The 13,260-nt window shown below is 34.3% G+C and overlaps 1 protein-coding gene across 3 annotated transcripts in view; it reads right to left on the reverse strand.

Moving 5' to 3' along the window:
* LOC141735693 (nipped-B-like protein) overlaps positions 1-13,260 on the reverse strand; it is a 174,954-nt gene that overhangs the window by 55,821 nt on the left and 105,873 nt on the right. For all 3 annotated transcript variants that reach the window (XM_074568784.1, XM_074568782.1, XM_074568783.1), the window contains one exon: positions 1,568-1,750. In XM_074568784.1, the coding sequence (XP_074424885.1) occupies positions 1,568-1,750 (183 nt within the window). The remainder of the gene's footprint in view (positions 1-1,567; positions 1,751-13,260) is intronic.

Raw genomic sequence — 13,260 nt, forward strand, 5'->3', positions numbered from 1 at the left:
CAAAGATTATAATTTATTTTTAAAGCAGATGTCCTTAATGAATGGTTTAGAATGATGGTCAGATCTCTTGAGTGGATATAGTGAACGTAGAATCCCTTAAAGCATGTAATTACTGTGAAAGTTTTCCTTAATTTGCTTTACTTTGCATTTAAGAATTTCAACAGCCACTGTGGCTAATAGGTAGATTAAGATATCTCTGAAATTCTTGACAATCCTCTCCATTCCCAAACAACTTAAATAATTTTGCTTTACTTATTCTTTTTTTTAATTCACTGTTCCAGATTATTAACATCATAAACAGGTGAAATGATACGGTAAACAGAGAATATAGAATCCTGAATGAAACAAATCATCTAATTACAAGTTACCTCAAGTTCCCATACTCATGGTCAAAGCAGCATTATTCAGTTATATTTTAAATGAAAAACAAGCAAACAAAAGGACATTCTTTTCTGCTTTGATAAAGATCAGAGGTATCGCTATTATAATTTTTACATGTATGTGTGTATACGCATTGCATATCTGTTGGACGAGAACTTGAAACATATTAAAAAAGCAAGACAAACTAATCTTTCTCTTTTGGATCCTAAGAGAGACTAAGCAGCAAAAGGTTATGTTTTACAAAAGTTCAGTAAGATGTTTAGATAAGCAAAGGTGGAAAGAGTCTAAATTGGAAAAAAATCATTATAATCAAGATGCCTTCTCAGGTTAACAGCAACAGTCAATTCTCCTGTAGCCCTGCATAGGTAACATAGCTAAGATGTTACTCAGACTGAACTGATTCACTCCATTTTAATGAAGTTTCTTTTCAGTATTGGCTAACTAAACTACCATAGAGACAAACTAACTACACTCTTATTTGCAAGTAGGAATTCCTTTCCTAATTTAGAGGCATATAACAATTTTTTGACACTTATGAACTTTACCTGATTGCACAGCAAAAGTCTAACTACAAGCTTTCTCTCTTCCTTTGAAATCCACTTAATTCAAAAATAGTATCATCAATGCTATTTTGAGAAACCATCAGCAATAATTCCAGTTTTTCAAGCAATATACCATGGAAATAATATAAGAAGAAATATTTTAAGAAACTTCTGGGTACTAACATTCTTAATTTATCATGTCAGAAAAATTCAAGAGGGGATCCTTTGCTTTTCTTATCAATGAAACTCAAAATAATTTAAAATGTATTTACTGAAATGTTTCTATGCATAGCTTTGTGTGCAAGTTTTCTGAGCTGCTTTACAGGATATTTTCTTTAATCTGATTGGCTAGAAATGTTTCATTGCACAACTAAAAAAAAAAAAAAAAAAAATAAAATCTAGGCAGTGGCTTCCCATAAGGTAATTAGGGGAAAAAATTTAACAACTAGCTGCTTTTCATCTTGAGGGACAAACTCAAATCAAGTAATTTTTCTTTTAAAAGAAAAAAATGGTTCTTGGCTAAGTAGTTGTCTGGAGAGTAAATTTCTTTTCATATGTTTTACAGTAGCAAACAACAAGAAAAAAAGTATATCTTTTTGTAAACGCCTTCTTTAGGAGTAGGAACAAAACAACGTACTACTTACATTCAAAAGCTTCTTCACTGTCATTGTCTTCATCAGAACTGATTTCAGCATATTTTGGTTTCTCATTAACTGTGCTACGTTTGCGCTTGTTCATTTTCACACGTTCACAAAGTGGCATGGTGGATTCAATTTCTGCCAGGAGCTCAGGAGGCAACTCCTTTAACACCGACTGATCTATGCTACCTATTAATGGAGAGCAAGAAGAGTAAATGCGAACCTGAAGATAATAATAAAGGCCCAACACTACAGTCCTTTCTCAGGAATTGCTTACAGCATATTCACTAATAAATAATACCACAGTTAGATATACTTGTATGTATTTGACAGCCCTTTCTAAAGTTGCATTTACTGTTCACACTGTAATTAGAAATTAACATAATAAATTGCATACACATCTCCTTCAATAAAATATTTTTTCAGGCATATAAACAAATTCAAATCGGTGATTTTCCTTTGTAAAAAGACATCCTTGCTCTACTTCCACAAAATTTAGTCTTATTTCGGTTCATCCTCCGAATTCAACAGGTGTTCTAACAGTGTAGGTAAATTAAGGATTCATTATGCCTCATTAACAGTTCTGTTTATTCTCATTCACGTTATTTAGTGTACACAAGACAGTAATCTTCCCTTTTCCAGTAGGTAGAGACAATCTGTGGCAGAATCTCTGGGGTCTTATCCCTAAATACAGACCAAATAATTGACATCCCAACCTCTGCCTCAGATTTTTTTTCTTACCTCCTACTAGTAGTTTTATAATGCAACCCAATTTTTTTGCTTGATTTTGTTACAAAGCATAGTTGAAAGATTTTTATTTAATATAGACAAACAGCAAGCTGGACCACATCAGGTTTCTTTTCCACAGAGGTAAATAGTTAGACATCATCACACAATTCTCATCACATTTTGAAACTACAATGTGCTGTCAAGTATGAAGGAGATTTACAGTCAAAATATCAAAATATTTTACAAGTGACACAAGGAAACCAAATTAATTCAAAAGTATTTATTGGGGGTTTGTTTATTTGATGTCTTATCTTTATTTATCAAAGAACCTATTGCACAGATTTTAAGATTATTGGAAAAAACTGTTAACCTTTTTCTAACAACAGAACAAATGCCTTTGTCATAAGTGCCCCTCTCTCCTTCCCAAGGCATATTATGTTATTTAGATAGAGGGACACACATATATACACACAAAAAAAATCCTCCAAGAAATCATCTTCTGGATGATAATTCACTTTTTAATTGCAATCGCTACATCATTAACATAACTTTCTAAAATTTATTTCAATTTTTACACTAATATTCTATCTTCTAATCCAAGCTTAGTCTTCCCCCCCCAAACAACTTTAACTGGAATTACAGAGTCTTAATATGAGAAAATAGTTTCCAGCAACAAAATTTAAAAAAAAAAAAAAAGTCTCACATACATCATATATCTCTACATCCATAAAAACTGCCTATAAGCAATGAAAGTTCTGATCAGAAAGTTATTTTTCTATAAATCTCAGGTATGTTCAGCAAGTCATCCCATTTAAGTGCATTTTAAAAAAAGTTTTAAATTAAAATATTGGGGTTTTCAAACTGAGGTAGGGAAATATCTATAAAGTAAAACTGATAGCAAAAGTTATCCCTGCTTCCCCCATGCTGTGGTCACTCTTATTTGTTTGCTTTAAGCTGCCATCCTTTGATAATCACCACCTGCCAAAGTTACCTAAATTCTCAATGTTGCTTTCAAAAATGCTAGAAAACATTTCAGTGTGGTTTACCATAGTGCTGTGAAATGATTATTCTTTGCAGTCTGGGCACTTGATTGAAAATAGGCAGAAGTATGACAGCACAGACAGATCAGTTCCTCTGTGTGTACCACCAGCTGACTAGATGCCTGCCAGGTCCAATCTGGATGCTGCATAGCCATGTCTAAGCAGTGGTGTCCCCACACTAATACTCCATGTCTCTTTGTACGCCTATGTGTCTGAAGAGAGTTAGCTTACATTCATCCCCAGACTAGAGGAAAATTTGCACATTGTTTTAAAACAATTTCCACAGGTGAAATCGCTAGAGGGCCTCAGATACCATTTTTTAACACATATTCTCAATTTCATGCACTGTTGGTAATTTCATTGAAATCAGTGGGACAACACACAGAACATAAAGCCTACAGAAAATCCGCCCAAAGACATTGCAAAAAACAGCTGCAAGTAAAGGAACAAAAGTTGCATTAAGATTCATACAGATGCTTAAAAGCTAGATGGGCTAGATGTGCTTACACTAACAGGAGTATTTTCTACAAATATAGCTTTGAGCCTCTCCTAGTCTACAATGAGAAGTAAATTCAAAAACAGAATAACTAGTAAGGCAGTAAGGAGAGGAAATCAGAAAAGGAAACAAATCAGTAATGGATTGTATACCTAGTTTGGCAAGGGTTCCATGACCAAATCCTAATTCAATTCAATTTCAAACTCAATTTTAAAACTATGTCTGAATGTTTCATGATGTAATTTTAAGATTGTGTAATCATTGCTTTGAGGAACTGTTAGAACAGAATTTGTTCTTTATTTTCCTTATACTGTGCACAAAGAACATCTCAGTAAGATGAAGGGTGATATATTTTAAGTAAGAAAACCCTTAAAAAAAGACAAAAAAAAAACCCAGAACAAGACCGGAACAAAAACCACAGGCTACTACTCTCCTACCTCCTAGGAATATCTATTCTTGCTTTCCTTACTGATTTTGTTCCTGGGGTAGAACGCTAATTCGTAAAAATACGTCAATTACCACAGTGTTAATTAGACATCAACAAAAAAAGAAAAATGCAAGTACTTTAAGTATTTGGAAAAATAACTTTATTTCCTTCTTAGAAGTTCCAGGTTTTCTGTTCTCCAATGATAACTTCAACTAATGCTTAAACTGCACTCTCTCCTGTTACAGATATTTCAGATGAAATTTTTCTTTTATTAGGGAATATGAAAAGCTTGCTTTATTCAAGAGAGGAATATCAGAAAAGAGAACAAATAGAATTATTGTAAAGTGCTCTAATAAGCCATCTATGAAGTTTTTGTTTCTGTCACAATGTTCCCTGGAACAAGTCTGCTGCATGCCCAGTTTCCTTAGCTGCTGAAGATTGTAAATAACCAAATCTAAAAAGTTTTACTCATGCAGTACCAAAGGAGTTAAGCATGACTGCACATGTATGAACAATTTTGACATATATGGAAAAGGACTCCCTGTCCTTTCTGAAGAAATTCAGAGATATTATATACTGTGGGACTCCAGTCAAAAGCTTGTTAATATTTATTTTACTTTATTACTTATATTGAGTCAGGGCAACCCAATCTTCACATCTTACTAAATTCCTTTTTTAATAGCTCCATATTTTATAACAAATGTACTATTTATTTGTTCAGGGTAGTAAAGAAATACTTAAGAGAATCCAGTTCACCATAAGAATACAGTCACGGGGCAACAAACATTAGGTTATAAAACCCATACTAATACCTTTTTAGTTTACAGGATACTTTTCAAAAATGTTTAAAAGAATATAGAACACAAAACCATTTGAAAGCATCTACAAAAGCATGTATGATCACCTTCAGTTTTTCAATTTGTTTGGTAAGTTTGCTAAGACCCGATACCTACTTTCCTGCTTCCACTTGAATCAGTTACATTCTACTTTAATTTGCATGGCTTTTTAAATAGCAAAGGAGAAAGTAACTTTGCTAAAAAGTTACTCCGCATGTTAATAAGATTGCCCCAGTAAACCAAGCTTTCTGAAAAACTGTCCTTGTCAACAAAATAATTCAATTTTTTGCAATGCATGTGATCAGCATATACAGTATACCTGAAATGGACTATAGGCATCAGTGTTCTTCAGACATCACTTACACATACTCTCAAAATTATTAAAACAAACAAAAAGAACCCACAAGAAAAGTGCTATGGTAACCAAATCTTTGTTCCACTGTAAGGAATCACAATTCTGATCCACATTAGTGAAACCGAAGAGCGAGTCACAGACTAGCTGCAAGAACAATTCATCAACAATTTATCTTGAAGAACATACATGAACCACCACTTCTTCAGTGCTTTTCTGAAGTTATGCAATGCTGTTCATGACTTACTAGTTGCTTGCTGGAGGAAGAACATATGCTTGTTTTTGATTGACATTATCGAAAGGTTTCTTAGAGAAGTTATTAGAGAATCTTCAGCTGTTACTGAATATCCCACTGACCATCAAGATACTTGTTTCTCACCAAACAATTCTTGACAAAATATAATACAGTTAAAAACCAGCCAGAGAATCTTAGCTAAAAATGAATTAGTCGGTAAACCTCCTCCCATGTTCTATTTTAATCTGTGAAGCTTTTCAAAGGGTTTTGCCATGTATAGTAGAAAGAGTTATACAAATGTCTAGCAGATATAGTATTTCCCTAATCCATACATGGATTAAAAAAAGAATGGCAAGGCACAGATCTGATTCAAAGTTCAGCATTGTTTTTTATTCATAACTTGATGGGTGGTTTCAAGTTTGTAGAACAGCCTTTAACTTTAGCTAATATTTATGCAAATCTAATCTTTAGAAGGATCCAAAAATCACTTTGCCTTAAATTTGCAAGTCAAATATATCTCCCCTGATTCAGGCAGATGCATCCATCACCAGAATGCCTTCAAGAAAGGTTGAACATAAAAAAAGGCCACCAAAAAATGTAACATCATTATGGACTTTGATTAGATCCATTCAATATGGACAGCACAACTATATTTTGACACAACAATCAGTGTGTTCAGATTAGTTTCACCTGGCTTGATATGGTAACTTCAAACAAGCAGCTATGGAAAAGGAGATGATACTTGCTGATGCTTAGGTCAGCTTTCCAGGATCAGAGAGGCTGTTCCTGCCATAAAATCAAAACCAACGCTAATAAACTCTGTCATCTTCTCAGTAATGACTTATCTTTGCTTTCCAAACTACGGAAAACAGATGTATGGTTTACATTTTGGTGTAATTTCATATTAACAAACAAGCCATCAAGATTCAAAAACATTTAGAAACCTAAACTCTGGTTTGCTACTTCTATAACTTTAAGAGACAGTTAATACAGTAGAAACAATCCACATCAGTTTGCTTATATTGTTACTTTAAAATACTCATGACATCAAAATGGCCTGTTTGCACATACATCTATTGCAACAAATGAACAAGTGCTTGAAGAAAAACTACTCCTGAAGTTCAGTTCAAAAGTAAGGTTTATGTTAATGAAGTCTTCTGCATAAATTAGCCTCCCGTAAATATTGTCTTTTCCATTTCTGTGTGATAATACTTTATAATAAGCAAAACTGCAGTTATTGCAATTTCATATTTGTAATCTCTATATATACCTTGTATTTAAAAATGCAACTTTTTCCAAATATCAAGACATTATAGAAAAGAACACACAATGGTCTAAGAGGGAACAATGTCACTTGTTTGGAGTGGGGATATGAATCTTAACTTTGCATTTCTTAGTGTTTAGAAATTTAAGTTTAGATACTCCCCGCATTCTGGAACTTCTACACTAATGAATTGCCACACATCTTCATTTTGACATTGAAAACAAAATTTTGGGTCACCGCTACAACTACACTGATAAAACCTCCTCCGTCAGACATATATACAGGAAGAAAAGCAGTTTCTTTCTGGAATAACTCAAACAACCTTCAAACTCTATGCCAAATCAAACACAATACACTCTTACTCCGTAACAAGAGTGCCTTCTTTCTCGTTGTTAGATAGCCATGTCATTGCAACTACAACAGCAGACTCACAGCTTAATTCTACTACAACCACTCATGCAGATAAGGTTCTATTTTAGATTAAGAACTAAAAAAAAAGGGGATAAAACTACTTCTCTACTTTATAAAGATGCATGGAAAATAAATACCCTTCTAAAATAGTTAAGTACTTTTACCGTATAGCACTCAGGCACTAGAGTGCAGAGAACCACATGACTACCTGTGATTGATGAACAGCTTACTGGTTAAAGCTGAAAATTTTCAGCTATCCCTTAGTGTGCAAATTTAATTATATCCTTTCCACTGTGCTCTCCCTTAAAATGCTCCAGTATGTTCTTTATATTTGAGTCCTTGGTGATCAGAGTACCTTGCCCACCAGCATCACACTCCTCCAAATAATTCTGTGTCCTGGAGAGTTTTAAGAACAGAAGGGGAAACACAGGGAAATCACAATCCTTTTCTCAAATGGGAACTTAAGGTATGAGGAAAGTACATCTGCTCATAAGACCAAAGTTCCGCTTTTATCTCAATACCATATCATCAGCTGAAAAACACACAATCAAGATGAATACTGATGAAAATAATCTGAGTAGTCATCCATTTACTTCAGTGGCTTTCCTCGGGCATTCTCTGCGCTAAAGTTTGTGGAAGGGTATACAGCTACCCTCACTTTTTGACTACATCCATGAAGGGATAACTCCTGAGCTCAGCTCACACACACACCTGAAAGAGGGCAGGAGACTGAGATCCCCTCACCACTGCCCAAGGGACCACACCCACAGGATTCTCTGCTGCAATGGATTTGGCGGGAGGGAGAGAAGTACTGTTAGGAAGAAGTATGTCCTATATCATTCCATAGAACCTGCTTGAACACATCTTTCAAAATCATTTTTCCTCATATACCCCAATACTGGCACAAAGGGATGGCTCTCAGCCTTGAGCTAAACAAAAGGAGAGGTTGAGGCTCCCTGGTTATATTCCAGTCCTTAGCTCTGGCCTTGAGAAATGGGACCCAGCCAGGTTGGTGGGTCAGAGAAGAATCTGGACACAGCAACAGAATAATTCCATGATGTAGTAGAGGTCATCATTGCCCATGGCTAAGCAGCACAGATTCAAAAAAGATTTTACAATAGCACAAAATACTCTTAGAAGGAAGAAACATTTTTTGACAGAGTGAAGAGATTTCCAAGAGACTTCCCTGAAGGATCCAGAGAGCAAGGAATATACCCAACACGCACTCTCCAAAGATGCCAAGAAGCATGAGAACTCACATTACATGTGTATCAATGATTTCCTCAAGCTATCCAATTGCTGCAGCAACTATAGCCACAAGTTATTTTATTCCTTATTGCTATTTACTAACTTCTCATCTTTATAAAAATCAATAAAAGAAGGCTAGAGAAGTCTAGTTTTGCAAGATACTTCACAAAAAATATAGCTGTACTCAGAGTAAAATGGAGCAAAATCAGCAAGTGAAATAAATGCAGCGCTGCACAAAGAACCTCACTTTTATGAATCAGAGTGTCAGGGGACTGCTTTTGGATTTCACTGTCATTGCTTTTGAACATATGCATTGAAATTTAAGCCAACTCAATGTATTGTATTTTTAAAGTTAAGGTGTTTTGCACAGTTGCAAAACACAGCATATAATTTTACGTTACTATTAATGTTTGGAATCTGAAATTTATGATTGATGCATTTTCCCAGACATGTATTATGATTAGTTTAAAAACTGAGCCATGGGGCCTCACCTAAGAAAAAAGACCTTCATTAAATATAATCAAATTAAACCTCAATTTTTTCTTCTCATAAAAGAAAAACTCCTATATAATCAATATAATACAACCAAGATCTTCGCAGAGAACAAGTAAAACAAACACCATGATTTATATCCAATTTGTGACTATAGGCACATCAAGATCTGCTTTCACCTTGCTCTATCATGGAAAGATTCTTAGCCTTTATCACTGAAAACATCACATGAAGCTACTCTTGTTTTGCTTCTTTAAAGTAACGTAATTGCATGAACAACAAGAACAAAAAATTGCTGATATTTTAGCTTTTAATATAAAACACTACAGGAAAGTAGCTCAGAAGCTAATTAAACAGTAAGCATATTTAAGAAACCTTTATTTGATGCAAACAACAGTTCAGTAATTTGAAGAACAAAAAAGGTCTCAACCTCTTCTTTTATGTTCATTGTTAACATTCCCACGGAGCAAAAATCAATTGCAAATTTCAAGTAAATAGTTTAAATTTTCTTACACAAAAACAGTCACATAAAACGGTTGAAAATGTCAAGCAACAGAAAAGTTCATTTACCAGAAGCAAATGTGAGGCTTTCCCCTATTTGTATTTTGCCAAATTTACCCTTTGTCTAGAAGAAAATTCAAACCAAAAATTTTGATCACATATCCCTGCGCATAAGCCAAGAAATAACATCCATATTTAGATAATTAGACACGTGAACAGGTCTGCATTGCATATTGTAGTGTCAGACAAATTGCTGGCCCATGTTTTTTTACACATTGCAATGCATTGCTGCAGAAATCATTTATGCAAAATAGCTGTAGCTTTTTCCAGAAATAAGAAGAATCTGATCAAGCATCCAAGCCCATGAACCAAAGGCAGTTTCAGACTTTCAACAAATTGCTCTGACAAATTAGGTAATAAATTTCTATCATTTACATGTACCAAAGTAATTTTTCAAAAGTGAACTAACTAAACAATGCACTCCTAAATCTTCAAACAGACAAAGCATCATATTTCGGATGAACCAAAGTACAATGAAACTAGTAGATTTGGTCAAGTTTATTGCTGCTGCTAAGAACTCAATGTGCAACATGTAAAGTTCACTCTTACTATCCTGAGAAGAATTAAGAACAACTGTGAGAGCAAGAATCAAAATATTTACCTTAGTGGGAAAGACAAAAATAGGAAATAACTCAAGCAGTCTCCAGGCAAAACAACGTGCTGAAAATGTCTCCTATTGTACTGGTAACAGATCCACATAAGAAAGGACTCCAGTGTGCAAATGCTGAATTCCTGCTGTCTACCAATAGCAGTTTATCCAACATCTACTTCTGAAAAACTAACACTAAAAATGAAGACCCCAGAGAGTATGTACAATGTCCACACACATCCCAACATACTTTTTGGGATAGGACAGACACACCATGCCTAAAAAAAAAATTAAAAAAAAAAAAAATATCCCTGCAAGTAGGAACAACCAATGCTAGAGAACTGAGACCTTCATAGACTATTGTATTTACCTGGTTATATATAGTTTGATTTTGGCTTTTGACTAAACAATGCCTGGAATATTTTTCAAACTATGAACCTGTTCAGTCCAGAAAGGAGAAAAAAAAATGAATTAGGGCTAAATGGATAAAGTGTATATTAAAACAGATCCTCTGCAAACCCAACATATCTTTAAATACTTCTAATGCCATGAGGGACAGCCAGCTCCTCTTCTAGACTAGTTAAGTTGAAAAGAGGTAGTCACTAATATCTCAGGAAAGAGGAAAAACGTGAAGATCGTAGAATGCTTATGAAAGTGATGTTTTTTCAACAAATTCAGTTAAATTTAGAGTTTAAGAGAAGCTTTAAAGACTTCAGCTGAGAAGAATCATGATAAACTCCTTGCTGTAAACCAGGAAATATATCCTTTACTTCTCTGAAATGTGGCATAATTTACTAGAGAACTTCAGAGAAAGTTATGACATGCTTGATCCATCTGGCAGTACACGCACATGCAAGATGCTTAGTGGGTTATTACTCTGACCTTCCCATATGCAAATTCAGTTGTTACCAGGATCTTTAAGACAGTGATTTCAAATTTGAGATTTGTGGAATTACAGACTTTCACAATGGTTATCTTTACAAAAACACAATCTGTAGTAAGCAAGCTGAGTTGCAATCTTTTCCTTTCCAAAGGAAATATGCTTTTACTCGTCATTTCCTTGCAGCACAGTTGCTTGCCCCACTGATTTCAGTGAGTACAACAGTATGTCTGTTTCAGCATCAAGAGACTTATTTTGGAAATAAATTTGAGTTGAACTCGAAAGTTTTCTTGATGAATTAATATCCATAAGCTATTTTTCTCAAAGGTTTGCCAATTTTGTCTTTGTATAAGTCCTATGCATGAAGGATTTAAACAAATGCTTAAAATTGATGCTCCCTTTTTGTCTACAGTTTTCAGCTGTACCAAAAAGTATTGGTAAGTAGCTCTGCTGTGCTGCCCAAAAGACTGTGAGAAGCATCAGAAGTCGGCTCACAGAGACAACACAATCTGGATACAGCTTTTTATCCTGGAACACTCCCTTTCTTGTCACTCTTACCTAGAAGATGAGCACCTAATTGATTACTCTGCTTCACAAGTGAGACTGTTTCCAGCAGCGCTAGAACTCAAAGATGGACCATCATCATGTTACACAAATGCCATGGAATTTTACGCTGCTACAACCTACCACTGACTACAAATTATACTTATAGGCTCTGAAAAAGTCATCTGGAATTAAAAAAACCCAAACACACAAGCATAGAACACAGAAAAATCTAGAAGCATTGCTTTAACTCTATGACATAAAGATGATTAAGCAGCAGTGGATTTTTTAGTTACACCTGTAAAAATATGAAGAGGACCTTTGAAGAAACGGCAAGTCTTCACTCAAATTTCAGATCATAGCAGCAGAGAACACAGTATATTTAGGAAGGCTTGTAGTGAGCAACGAAAACCTGTGTTTAAAGTTCTGTGTTGTACAGATAATGAAATCCTATAATAACAATCTACGCAATGAAGGAGTAGCATTTGGCATTAGATTCTGCGGTGAAATTATCACTTTTTTTTTTTTTTTTTTTAAACCAAAATCTTTTTAGGTGATATTTGAAGACCCAAAAGGTGTTTCTGCACAAGTCAAAAAACATGCACTCATTTGTCCTAGAACTAAAACTTGCATTATGTATGTGGTGTTTATTTTCGAAAGCCAATCCTTCAAATATATTATAAACCAACTCAGACATCTTAACACAGATAGTTACAGTTTCTCTCATTACTCATATCTGTTTCATACTCAAGGAACAGTACTAAGTCTATCCCATTCATATAATAACTTAACAAAATTTCAAACCTGTCTATAAAATTTGATTAAAATGTTACTTTGGTTTTTTACGGTACAATGCAAGGCTTATCCATGTGCACAATAAAGGTATGATTTTAAAATGTAAAGTTTACTGAAACAATGTAAAAAGTTGTACAGACTTTCAGTATACATAGCATTAATTTTAGCTTAAAACAAGTCAATTTTACTGAGTTTTATAATGAATGGGCATTACTCCCTTAAGTCATAATGACTTTCTAAATGGTGTTTTGAGCTTGCTGAACTAATCACAGCTATGATGTTATACGTGACAAAGCCAGGAGAAGACATTTTCTTGGGGGAGGGATGGATGAGAAAGGAAAGACAAAGGACAAGAAATACAAGCAGGTAAAAGAAGGAAAGATAAAGCAAAATATACTAAGCTACATGGAATAAGAGAGATGTGAGAAGTGGAATAATGATGCTAAAAGGCAACACTAGAAAAGATTTGCTACAGTCTATTAAGAAATATATGATGAAACAAAGAAAGAATCTTTATGAAAGTTACATCTTGTAGTGTATTAAAATGTTTATAACTAAAAATGGCATGGAGTAAAACAGTGACTGCTATTTATCTCATTTGGAGTGAGGACACTGTGGAAACGACATGAATATTTTCTATATCAGTCAGTCGCTGACAAATAGACTTTGGCTTATGAAGATATATCTTTCTGAATTACGAACCTTTTAAAACACAGTACTTCACCTAATTATTTAGCATAATATATCCTAGGAAGTAGGTTACCAGGAAGTTGGGTAAAAAACCGTAAAACTAAGATTACA

The sequence above is a fragment of the Larus michahellis genome, chromosome W (genome assembly GCF_964199755.1).
Source record: "Larus michahellis chromosome W, bLarMic1.1, whole genome shotgun sequence".
NCBI lineage: Eukaryota > Metazoa > Chordata > Aves > Charadriiformes > Laridae > Larus > Larus michahellis.